Below are 13,163 nucleotides of genomic sequence, written 5' to 3' on the forward strand. Positions count from 1 at the left end.
CGCGTTTTTTACCGCGATTTTTGCGGCGTTTTTTACCGCGATTTTACCGCGATTTTTACCGCGATTTTTGTGCAGGCGTTTTTAGATTGAATAGAGATCAATGGAAAACGCCTGTAATCTGCCCAAAAAGAAGCTCATGTACTTTTTTGAGCGTTGGGCGTTTTGTATACAGCGTCAAAACGCTCAGATGTGAACAGGGGCCATTGAAATGAATAGGATTTGTCTTGTTGGGCGTTTTGAGAGCTGATCCTAGAGCAGAAAAACGCCCCAAAAACGCCCCAAAACGCCTAGATGTGAACGGAGCCTAAAGGAATCCTTTTCAGATGCATAGGTGAACTTAAAGTGTTACTGAACCCACAACAGTAAAATCAGTCTGTATATGCAGTAAAGCATACTTGTTATACTCACTGTGGAACCTAAGGGGTTAATCCACTGCATTGTGCATAAAGGCTGTTTGATCCTTCCCTTCTTCCACTCTCCCCAATGCATCTCCTGATAGAACAGAGCCTTGGGGGCACTCTGTAAATGCTAAGTTTGGTGTATTGCTAGAGAGTTTTTTTTTTTTCTTGGGAGGGTGCATGTGATCAGCAAACAGCCAATCAGCACTGTCTAGACAGAGGGTCAGGGGCCATGCAGCCTCATAGGACAGTCAGAGAAGAATTAAAACTCCTCTTACAAGCTTTAACCAGACACTGATAGAAGTCATAAGACTGCTATATAATGCTGATGAGAAAAGGTATTTAGCAGTTTATATTTGCTGAAATAATTGCATTTCCATGTTCTGTGTACTGTGGGAGACCAGATCTAGTGAATGTAGGCTTCTGGGTTTAGTAACACTAAGCTTTCCTCCAGCCCCAAGCTTATTTATTTATTTTTTCTTTTTACGTTTTGAATAGCGTAGAGTACAGTTACATCGGTTGTTATCTTGCTATTGTCTGTGGTTAGAGTTACCTTCACTTTTTTATTCCTGTGACACCAGGAGAAGAAAAATAAGTTCTTGGCACACTGGGATGCCACTGGAGAGATTTCTCTAGGACTTCTTGATCCTTGATACCTACCACCAACAGAGCAAGCAAGATTAAATCTCCCCAGTGAGCACAGAAATAAAGAAAAAGCCTAGCAAAAGTTCTATCCCTTCTTTGCTCCAGCTGGAGCGGAGTTTTATGATCTACATAAACTGACCTACAGATTTCAAGGAGCCATTCAAAGGGCTCTAATATTCCATGACGAATGAAGTGTGTGCACACACGTTGTGACAGATTCCAACTTATTTTTTTCACTGTACTGTAAGCCTCAAGTTTCTAACTAATCAGAGCACAAAATCAAGATTCCTCCTCTCATTAGGTCTAATGGAACATATATGGAATTCCGCCTTACCCTTGAAGGATATTCATAATCGATGTGACCCAGGCTGGGGTCTGAGATTCAGAGAGCTGAGATTCTGTTGCTCCCACGTCGATTACACAAGTCTTGGGGTTTTCTAGCAGGCGCTTGTCATCCAATTCTCCTGCTAACAGCTGGGCTTTGCCACCTCCAAAGTGAATTGCTGGGCTCAGTTTCTTGTGCTGCACAGAATAAGATTATTTACATAACCATCAAATAAGAACATCCAGAAAAGAAGAAAAGCAAAAAAAAATGAGAATAGCTTCAAATGCACAGCATTCAATTAACCACTAGTGGAAGTAAGACAAAAATGTGTGCAATTTCTATCTTTATACTTCTTGGCAATGGCAAGAGCTCTATAGCAGGCAGGTAGTTTGGTCCTTGACAAAAAGGCAAACTATAGATCTAAAGCAGGGGCCCAAAGAAAGACCCTATTCAGGAGTGGAAACCTCAACAGACAATTTTTTGCAGATGTAAATTAAACATCGAATGAAAAGTTAATTCACAGAAATGGAAATAGTAGTTAAGTACTAAATGTATATAAACTTAAAGTGGTATTAAAGGTTTGGCTTTAAAAAAAAAAAAAAACACACACACCTCATACTTGCACAGAGCACCGCCAAGCCACTTCTTTTTGAGTCCCTCGCCAATGCTCCTGGCTCCTCCCCCATGACTAGTGCCCCAATAGCAAGCCACTTGCTATGGGGGTACTGGCGTGTGCTCGCTCCCTAACTCTGCATCATGCATCCATAAGACACAGACTCGGCTTAGCACCCCCACCCCCCACTTTCCTCATTAGTTCATTGGCTCCTGCTGCTGTCTCAGTCAATGAGTAGAGGGAGTCCTGGGAGAGACTAGGCTCTTGTGCACATCGCTGGATAGAGTGGGGCGGGGGTGGGGGGGTTGGGAGCAGCACACAAAAACTGGATTTTTGACTTACCGTAAAATCCTTTTCACTTAGGTTCATTGATGGACACAGTCCTCTGATGCATATCAGTAGGGTTATACTGCCCCTACAGGAGTAGGACACTAGGCAGCAAAAAAGTTCTGGCTACGCCTATGGGCAGTCCCAGGGGGGTATACCCCCTCTCTTCCTGCATAGGATGTCAGTTTTGTATCAAAGCAGTGTCAAAGAAAACAATACCAACCCAACTCAAAATAGAGGGGCGGGTACTGCGTCCGTCAATTAACCTAATTAAAGGATTTTACGGTAAGTCAAAAATGCAGTTTTCTCGATCGTTCATTGACAGAAGCAGTCCTCTGATGCATATCAGTAGGGACGTCCCAAAGCAGTACCACAAAAATGAGGGGTGGGAACAGCAGAAAAAATAAGTCCCCAAGGCTAAACACAGCAACTCTTCAGAACAGCAAGATGAGGCCCACCTGAAACAAACAGTAAACACCCTCAAGGATGGCCAAAAATCCCCCTAAACAGCAGCCTGCAAAACTTTGCAGCCAAAAGAGGAATCAGCCAACACATCCACCTTATAAAATGTAGTAAAAGGTGTTCGACGACCAGGTAGCCGCCTTGCAAACCTGAAGCACAGATGCCTGATGGTGAAAAGCCCAGGAAGCACTAAGCGCCATAGTAGAATGCACCTTAAACAGGGAAAGGTAGAACCTGACCCTTAATTGAATAAGCCTGCACCACTGTCTGTCTGATCCATCTGGAGCCACAGCAGACACAGGCAGCCCTTTCTTGGGCCATCTGTGAGTACAAAAAGCGAATCTGATTTATGAAAAGACTCAGTAGTCGCCAAGTACACCTTGATTGCCCGGACTACATCCAGAGTATGCAGAGTACATTCCTTAGGATGTTTGGGCTTAGGACACAAAGATGATAATACAATGTCCTAAGTAAAAACTAGAAACCACCTTCGGAAGGAAGGACGGATCCGGACGAAGTACCACATTGTCTCTATGAACCACCATATAAGGAGAACGACAGGACAATCCTGCCAGTTCCGACACCCTACACGCAGAAGTGATAGCCACCAAGAAGGCCACCTTCTAGGATGGGGTAATCTCCTGAAGAACCGACAGCACCAAATAAGGCCCCAAGGTGGCAACGGAGGTACCAAGTGTCGCACCCCCTGGATGAAGTTCCGCAACAGGGAATGGGTGGCCAACGGCCTTTGGAAGAAAACTGCCAAGGCCGAAACCTGACCTTTGATAGTACTCAAGGCCAATTTTGATCAACTCCCCGTTGAAGGAAAGCCAAAATCCGAGACACCGAGTAAGAGCAAAGGGGGAGCCCCAAGAGACTCACACCACACTATATACGACTTACACGTGTGATGATAAATCTTCCTAAAAGTCGCTTTCCTCGGTTTAAGCGTCTGCAGCGTCTGTCAGAGGGTCCCGGGAGCGGGCCCCAAACCTCTGCTCTTTCCTGTTGATTCAAGACGCCAACAGATCCACATCTGGAGTGCCCCAACGAAGGCACAACTGCTGGAACACCTCTGGATATAGGGACCATTCCCCTGCATCTAAGGCCTGTCGACTGAGGTAATCCGCATGCCAATTTTACACTCCTAAAATGCGAACAGCAGAGATAGCTGGAACAAGGGGCTCTGCCCAATGAAGAATGCCTGCCACTTCCAAAGCCACAAGGACACTCTTGGTGCCCCCTTGCTGATTGATATAGGCCACGGCCGTGACATTGTTTGATTGGATGCGCACTGGACAACCCCTCAGGTGCTCAGTCCAGTGGGCTAGGCAAAGCCGGATCACTCTAAGCTCCAGAACTTTGATCGGTAACCTGGATTCCTCCAGGGACCAGACTCCCTGAGGACTGCTACCCAGACTCCCTGAGGACTTCCGAGGACTCCTCCCCACCTGGACAGGCTTGCATCCATGGTGACAATTGTCCAGTATATAGGGAGGAAGGATTTTCCTTGCTTGAGGATCAGGGACCAAAGCCACCAGATCAGGGACTCCCTGGTAACCTGGCTGAACTGGATCCGAATGTCCAGAGAGTTTGGATTTTTGTTCCATTTGAGAAGGATTTCCCTCTGGAGGATCCTCGTGTGGAATTGATCGAAAAGCGACACCATTAGTCCCAGAACTCGCATGCAGGTTCGAAGGGATGACCATTGGCTGGACAGCAACAGCTGAACCACAGTCTGAAGTTTCAAGAGTTTTTCCAGAGGAAGAAACACCCTGGCTGAGGACGAGTCCAAAGTTAGGCCCAGATAATCCAGTCTCATAGAAGGGACCAGGGACAACTTCTGAGAAGTCCGTTGGTGGCCTGCACAGATTGGGATGTGAAGGTAGGCATCTTTGATGTCTATGGAGGCCAGGAAATCCCTCTGATTTAGGGAAGCCACCACTGTGCGAACTGATTCCATCTTGAATTTCTGAATTCGCATGGAACCATTCAGAGCCCTTAGGTCCAGGATTGGACGCACCTCGCCTTCCTTCCTGGGAACCCTGAACAGCTTGGAATAAAAACCTTGAAAAAGTTCCGCACACGGAACCGGAACTATTACTCCTTGTTGTACCAGGTCCTGCTAGCGACTGTAAATCACGATGGAAGTTTTGCCCTTGGGACAGCAGATTCTCCCTGAGAGGAAGTCTCCATGGAGCATCGGCAACCAGCCGTACCAGATCGGTGTACCAAGACCGGCGAGGCCTGTCTGGAGCCATCAGAATGACCGGAAACCCTTCTGCCTCGATTCTCCACAGGAGTCTTGGCAGACGTTCGAGAAGGGGCCACTAAGGAATCTGTGGCGTCGGCTAGAGGATCCAGAGACCGTGTCATAAACCTCTGTACCTTCCTGTTGAGAGGAGAGCCCAACAGGTCCACCTCGGGAGTACCCCACTGGAGACACAACTGATGAAACACTTCCGGATGAAGCGACCATTCCCCCTGGTCCAACGCCTATCGACTGAGATAATCCGCTTGCCAATTTTCCATTCCTGGAATGTGTACAGCAGAGAGGACTGGAACAAATTGTGCTGCCCACCTTAGAATACTAGCTACTTCCCGAGCCGCCAGGGCACTTCTTGTGCCCCCTTGATGATTGACATAGGCCACAGCCCTGGCATTGTCCGATTGAATGTGTACCGGACACCCCTGAAAACAAATTGTCCAATGATCCAGACAAAGTCTGATCGCTCGTTGTTCCAGTACATTGATCGGCAGAAGAATCCAGACCCCCTGAGCACAATTTGTGCCGAGGACGCCTGCCTCCTGAAATTGCTGGAGTTTTTCCAGAGGAAGAAACACTCTGGCTGAGGCAGAGCCCAGAGTCAGACCTAGATAGTCCAGTTGCGTGGACAGAACCAGAGCAGACTTCTAAAGGTTCAGAATCACACTGAACTCCTTCAGAGTTCGCAGAGTAATCTCCAAGTTGTCCATTAGAGCAGTCTGAGACTCTGCTCGCAGAAGATCGTCCAGGTACCCCAGTACAGCGATGCCCTGCTAACGCAACAATGATAGTACGGGGGCCAACACTTTCGTGAAGCCCAAGGAGCAGAGGTGTGACCAAAGGGTAATGCCACAAACTGATAATGCACGGCAAAGCGGAGGAAGGCTGGTGACCGGCACATATTGGAATGTGAGGGTAGGCGTTCTTGATGCCGATCGAAGCAAGAAAATCACCCTGATTTAGGGATACCACTATCGTGCGAATGGACTCCATTCAGGACTTCTGTACCTGCACAAAGCAGTTTAGCGCCTTGAGGTCCAGAATTGGACATACCTTGTCTTCCTTCATGGGAACTGTAAAGAGGTTTGAGTAAAACCCCTGAAAGCGTTCTGAAGTTGGAACCAGGACAATTACCCCTTGAAGTAACAAGTCTTGCACTGCCCCAAAGAGACAGCGATCTGGGGACAAGCGCCGGTTGGAAGGGAAGATCCTTTACGGAGGATAAGACCGAAACTCGATCTTGTACCCGGACTGAATGAATTTGTGGACCCACTTGTCCTGTACCAGGGAGGTCCACGGATCCGGAAGCCAGCGAAGACGTTCCCCGACCCCAGATATGGGTGAGGGTGCCCCTTCATGCAGAGGAAGCCTTGATCGCAGGTCTGGAAGAACCGACTCGTGGCTTGCCAGATCAGTTACTCTTGGAACCTACGGTGGAGGCCCTGAAGGGCTTAGATCCCTTGTCTTGAGAACCTGAGGGACAAAAAAGCCTCTTATGAGCTGAGAAGAATGGCTCCCGAAGGGGTTCCTTGCTCTTGGAAGCCTTTGGAAGGAGAGTATACACCCCCCCCCTCCCCATGAGGCCCTTAATGATGTCATCCAAGGAAGCTCCTAATAGGCGATCCTCCACAAATGGGAGATCAGATAAGACCTTCTTAGCAGCCTGGTCTGCAGACCAAGATTTTAGCCACACAATACGCTGAAGGACCACTGCTGAGACAGTCTAGAAATCAAAGGATCCACATTCAAAGAAGCATCACAGACAAACTGTAGCCCCTGGACAAACTGATCCGCCAGTTCCGCAAAGGCAGGGAGAAGCGGATCCCCCTCCAGGTCCTGGCGTAAAAGTTTAACCCACTAGGTTAGAGTTTGCGACACCAGGGCAATAGTAAGTGCCGAAACAGCCACAGTGAACATATGGTGGGCCAGAGCCTCAGACCTATCAGCCGGATCTTTAAAGGTCGGGACTCCTCAACTGGAATTAAGGTTGCTTTATTTACCTGGAAACTGGGGAGCCCACTACAGGTGGGACTGTCCACTTTTTAAGCAGGGAATCCTCAAAGATACCACATCGCAAAACGATTAGGGACCACAAAAGTGCGTTTTGGACAACCCCACTGTTTTGTGACAATATTATCAAAGTAAGCAGGAAAGGGGAACACCCTCGCCACCTTGGAGGGCCTGTGGGTGCCAAAAGGGACCTGCTTCCCCGACACAGCATTAGTCACATCCTCCATCTTTAAAGTTTCACGCATTGGCACAATCAGTGCATCCACCAGTGCCTTTTCATGCGCGGCTAGAGGAGCAGAGGAATCATCCTCACTATCTGGGCATGCAGGATGCGTGGATGCAGACCCAGAAGGGTAACTCGCATCCGCGGTGGCTAAATCAGATCCAGGATCTGATGAGACAGATGAAGCAGGTGAAGGCGGGATGCTTTTTGCTAGCCAATTTCCCAGGACCAAATCCACCTTGGACACTAAGGACTCCAGGACCGCCGTCAGTGCAGTCAGGATTTGTTGGGACCCGGAGGGCCCGGCAGTCTCTGTGAGGGGATCAGGTGGGTTAAAAGTGCTCCAGGGACTTCATTAGTGAAGAGGGGGACCCACAAAAAAAAAAAAAAAGTGTATAAACACTGCTAGGGACACCCCCACCACGCTGGCGGCACCACAGAGCCCAGCACAGAGCACTACCGGGCTATAGCAGAGAGAGGGAGAGAGAACACCACAAAAAGACTCACCACCACCGATCAGGCACTTACAGCCCCAAGCTAACTGCACAACATGCGGTGATCAGGAAGAGAAATATCCAGGAGTCAGCACTAGGGGATGAGGAGGGGCTCGCCCCCGCCAAAATCACCGCCTATACATCTTCAAAAACATGGCTGCTGCTACTTTAAATGAGAAAACCACAAGAAAATGGCCGCTGAGGCTACACAAGCAGATCTACAGCACAAAAGGCTACAAAATTTTGGCGGCACCACACGGCTCCCAGGGGACAAAGAAAAAAAACAAAGATAGGAAAAAGTTCCATTTAAAAAGGAAAAAAATTGCCAGGACCAGAGATCCCAGCAAGAAACTAGGTCCTTACTTCTGACTAGACAGAAAAAAAAACTGTGTGCCTATAGCGGAGATAGGGAGTATACCCCCTGGGACTGCACCATAGGTGTAGTCAAGCTTTGTCCTGCCTAATTTTCTACTCCTGTAGGGGGCAGTATAACCCAAATGTTCAAGAAGATAAGGAGCTGTGTCCGTCAATGAACAAAAGAGAAAGTACAATTTTTTCAGAAAATTGTTATTTATGGAGTGATCTGTTGTCAGAAAGATTGCTTATAAGTATGGAAAGCTTTGTCTTATAGGAAAGCTTAGAAACTCACACGGGGGTTGTCACTACTGATTCCATTCCGATGCTAGTTTTCTGGCTATTACATGGGTTAAAAAATATAGGAGGCACGGACATGAAAAAGTATGCATATCAGGCAATGTCAGAGTACATCTAGAGTTTCTTTATGGCATACTTGGTCCAGGTAAGTGACACAAAGAGGCTATTTATAGCAGAGAGCAGATTTTGCCATCTGCTCTCCACCATACACTGACCACTACATGCAGCACAGAACAGGTGAAACACAGGCATAGCTATAATGAGATACTGGAAATACATAGAATATCAATTGCTGATTCTCACAATGTACACACCTGCTTTGCAGTCAAGAATAGAAAAATGTTATCTTTGAAGATAGTCTTTCTTTTTCTATTTTCTGAGACATCCAATGAGTCAGTCTGTAGGGAAGGTTCATCCATTATAGGAACAAAGCTGGAGGAAAATAGAAAAGGGAAATGAATTAATAATGGTGTGGGGGCTTTACAAATATTAGAGGGATGGTCCTACACTCACTTAAGGGAAAATATCCCTGTGTTTGCCATTCTGGTTTCCCCTACTCTTGGCATCATTTTCTAACTGGTTAAATAAAATTCAGAAAGATGTGCAGCTCTATTTGTGAAAAAAGTATGCAAAACACTGTGAAGATAATCTTGTACAGTATGTCCATCTAAACCCCCCCCCCCCCCCAAAAAAAAAAGCAAAAAACTGAATTTTTGTACTTACCGTAAAATCCTTTTCTCTTAAGTTCATCGACAGACGCAGCTCCATATCTTCTTTAGACCATTGGGTTATGCTCCTCCCATCAGGAATAGGACACTAGGGAGGAAAAAGCTTTACCACGCATATGGGGGCTGTCCATGCAGGCATAACCCCACACTACAGCCTCTAGTTTCGTTGTAAGCAGTGTTTAGAAGACAAAAAACCCATACACTCAGAAGCAGAGGGGCGGGTGTTGCATCTGTTGAACTTCAGAGAAAAGGATTTTACGGTAAGTACAAAAATCCAGTTTTCTCTATCGTTCATGGAGAGACGCAGCTCCATATCTTCCTTAGACCATTGGGATGTCCCAAAGCAGTATTTTTATGAGGGGTGGGAAGACAACGCAAAGAAGAATGTAACTCCCCAAAGGCTAAACGTAGCCAACCAGGTAATATGGAGCTCAACCAGGAACAACTGGAGCTCAACCAGGAACAACTGGAGCTCATCTAGAAAATGCACACACCCTCAAAGAGAACAAAAAAAATTCTCTTTAAAACAGCAGCCTGTAAAACCTTGCAGCCAAAGAGGCATTCAAGGTTGCCAACACATCAACTTTGTAGAGTTTTGTGAACGTATGCACAGACGACCAAGTTGCCGCCTTGCAAACTTGCATTACTGACGCTTGATGGTGAAAAACCTGAGAGGCTGAGTGCTCTAGTAGAATGCGCCTTCACTGGGAAAGGAGGAACCTTACCCTTCACCGAATAAGCCTGAACAACTGTCTGCCTGATCCACCTGGAAATGGTCGCAGCAGACGCAGCCAATCCCTTACAAGGTCCCTCAGTAAGGAGAAAAAAAGCTTCCGATTTTCTGAAAAACGTAATAGCCGACAGGTACACCCTGATCGCCCGAACCACATCCAAACAATGCAAGGCAATTTCCTTGAGATGCTTGGGACAGAGTGAAGGCAGCACAATGTCTTCATTCAAATGAAAATCAGAAACCACCTTAGGGAGAAAAGATTTATTTGGTCGGAGTAGCACTTTACCTCTGTGGACCACCAGATAAGGTGAATAGCAGGACAGCGCCGCCAATTCAGACACTGCGGGCAGAAGGCATAGTCACCAAAAAGGCAACCTCCTGAGACAATGAAAGCCGAGGAATCTCCCGAATGTTCTCAAAAGGAGGCTTCTGAAGAACAGATAATACCAGATTTAGATCCCACGGAGGTAGCGGGGACCGCCTCGGAGGAGCCATATGGCGCACTCCCTGAATGAAGGTACGAATCAAGGCATGCGTAGCTAACGGGTGTTGAAAATATATAGCCATGGTCGACACTTGGCCTTTGATAGTGCCCAAAGCCAACCGCTGTTTAACCCCGTTCCGCAGAAAGGCCAAAACCCTAGCAACCGAAAAACAAGCAAGGGTGCACCTTCATGATATATCTTCCTGGAAGTCAATGTCCTAGCCTTCAATAGCGTAGGAATCACAGAGTCAGAAAGACCTCTATTCCTCAACATCTGGCTTTCAACAGCCATGCCCTTAAAGCCAGCGACTGTAAAGCAAGATGGAAGATCGGACCTTGAGACAGCAGATCTTCCCTGAGAGAAAGTCTCCAAGGAGCATCGGCAACCAACCTTACTAGGTCTGCGTACCAAGACGGACGAGGCCAGTCTAGAGCCACTAGAATGACCGGGATCCCTTCCACCTATACCCTGCGTAGAAGCCTCGGCAGAAGTTTCAGCGGAGGAAAGGCATAAATCAGCCAATACCAACCCCAAAGAGCCATCAGTGCATGTGTGGCATCGGCCAGAGGATCTCAAGATCTGGCTATGAACCTCTGCACCTTTTGGTTGAGATGAGAAGCAAACAGTTCGACCTCGGGCGTCCCCCACCGAATACACAGTAGATGAAACACCTCCGGGGTTATGGGACCACTCCCCTTGATCCAACACCTGACGACTCAGGTAATCCGCTTGCCAGTTCTCCACACCTGGGATGTGCACAGCAAAGAGGGCTGGGACAACTGTTCTGCCCAGGCCAAAATTTCGGCCACCTCCCTGGCCACAAAGACACTTTGTTGCCTCCCTGGTGATTGATGTGTGCCACAGCCGTGGCATTATTCGATTGAATCTGAACCGGACAATCTTGGAGACGAGTCGTCCAGTAGCTCAGACAAAGCTTTATTGCTCTGAGCTTCAAAACATTTATCCGCAGTTTGGATTCTTCTACTGTCCAGGTTCCTTGGGCACAGAGCTTCCCCAGTACCCTGCCCAAGCCCAACTGGCTGGTGTCCCTGGTTACCACCATCCAAAACAACAAGAGGTAGAAGTTGTCCTGGTATAGTGCTGGAGAATGAAGCCACCATAATAGAGCAGATCTTGTTTTGTGGCTCAACCAAATCAAAGTGTCCAAGGACTTTGGATCCTTGTTCCATTTGACAAAAATCTCCCTTTGCAAAGGTCTGGTATGGAACTGAGCAAACGGAACGGCCTCAAAGGTTGATACCATCAGACCCAAGGCGCGCATGCAAGTTCGCAGAGAGGACAGATTGTTTGCCAACAACCGGATTGCCCCCTGCAACTTCTTCAGCTTGTCCGGGGGAAGAAAGACCCACGCCAAAGCTGAATCCAGAGTCAGGCCCAGATAATCTAGTCTCTAGGAAGCTATCAGGGCAGACTTCTTGAAACTGATGTACCATCCGAACTCCTGCAGGGAGCTAACAGAGATCGTCAGGTCACTCATCAGGGCTGAATGAGTATAAAGGAAGAAAGGAGAGCGACTCTGAGTGCAATGGAAATTTAATACAGAAATAAAAATTTAGTCAACTCACATCAAAGTAAATTGTAAAGCGTGTATCCAGAATGTCAGTGGCTCCGTGTTGATGAGGAGGTGATCCGCAGGGCCAAGGTGTCCTCATCACTACGGAGGTGTCCTCATCACCGCCTCATCACCATGGAGCCACTGACGTTCTGGATACACGCTTTACAATTTACTCTGATGTGAGTTACTACATTTTTATTTCTGTATTACATTTCCATTGCACTCAGAGGCGCTCTCCTTTCTTCTTTTATACATATCCATGCAGAGTTGACTTCACTCTGGACAGCCGGTTCTGAGCAGCAACCATCCACCCCTGGAACGGTTCTGGACCCTACAGATGGACTCCCAAACAGTCCTTTTATGACCTTTATCCCCTGTGATATGCACATGGACTATTAATCCCCCCCCCTCCCGTGCGTCATACCTCCCTTGGTCCCCCTTACTATTTATTATTTCCTGTTGTAAATACTATTGTCCTTACATCCTTAAGCGCCAACACCCCATTGCTTTTATCAGGGCTGAATGAGAGTCTGCTCTCAATAGATCGTCCAGATACCCCAGTACCACAATCCTCGTTGGCACAACAAAGCCAACACCGGGGCCAATACTTTGGTAAACACCCTGGGAGCGGAGGCAAGACCAAAGGGTAACGCCACAAATTGATAATGCTCTTCTGCTACGTCAAAGCAAAGAAACTGCTGGTGTCCAGCATAGATAGAGATGTGTAGATATGTGTCCTTGATATCTATGGAGGCCAAAAAGCCTCCCTCGTGTAGTGAAACCACTACTGTTCGAATGGATTCCATGAAAAACTTCTGTACCCACACGAAGCAGTTCAGAGCCTTGAGGTCCAGAGAATTGGAAGCACTTTGCCTTCTTTTCTGAGCACAGTAAACAGGTTTGAATAAAACTCCTGAAAGCAATCCTGAGAGGGAACTGGCACAATCACCCCTTGCAACAGCAGATCTTGTACTGCCTCTTGTAGAATCCTTAATCGGTCTGGAGATAGTCGCAGATAGGATGGGAAGAATCTGTCCGACGGATGAGAACGAAATTCGATCGTGTACCCTGATCGGATCAGTTAGGGAACCCATTTGTCCTAAATCAAGGAAGTTCAAGGTCCCGGAAAGAAACAAATACATCCCCCCACCCCAGAAGCGGTGAGGGCGCCCCTTCATGTAGACGAGGATTTGTCTGCAGACATGGACTGGCCGGTTTTCATTT

The 13,163-nt window shown here is 47.4% G+C and overlaps 1 protein-coding gene across 1 annotated transcript in view; it reads right to left on the reverse strand.

Moving 5' to 3' along the window:
- Positions 1-13,163, reverse strand: part of NBN (nibrin) — a 147,301-nt gene that overhangs the window by 86,243 nt on the left and 47,895 nt on the right. The window contains exons 6-7 of the mRNA XM_082258007.1: positions 8,732-8,849; positions 1,378-1,565 (exon numbers count right to left, since the gene is read on the reverse strand). Of these exons, the coding sequence (XP_082114133.1) occupies positions 1,378-1,565; positions 8,732-8,849 (306 nt within the window). The remainder of the gene's footprint in view (positions 1-1,377; positions 1,566-8,731; positions 8,850-13,163) is intronic.

The sequence above is a fragment of the Pelophylax lessonae genome (assembly GCF_965119305.1).
Source record: "Pelophylax lessonae genome assembly, chromosome: 5".
In the NCBI taxonomy this organism is placed as follows: Eukaryota; Metazoa; Chordata; class Amphibia; order Anura; family Ranidae; genus Pelophylax; species Pelophylax lessonae.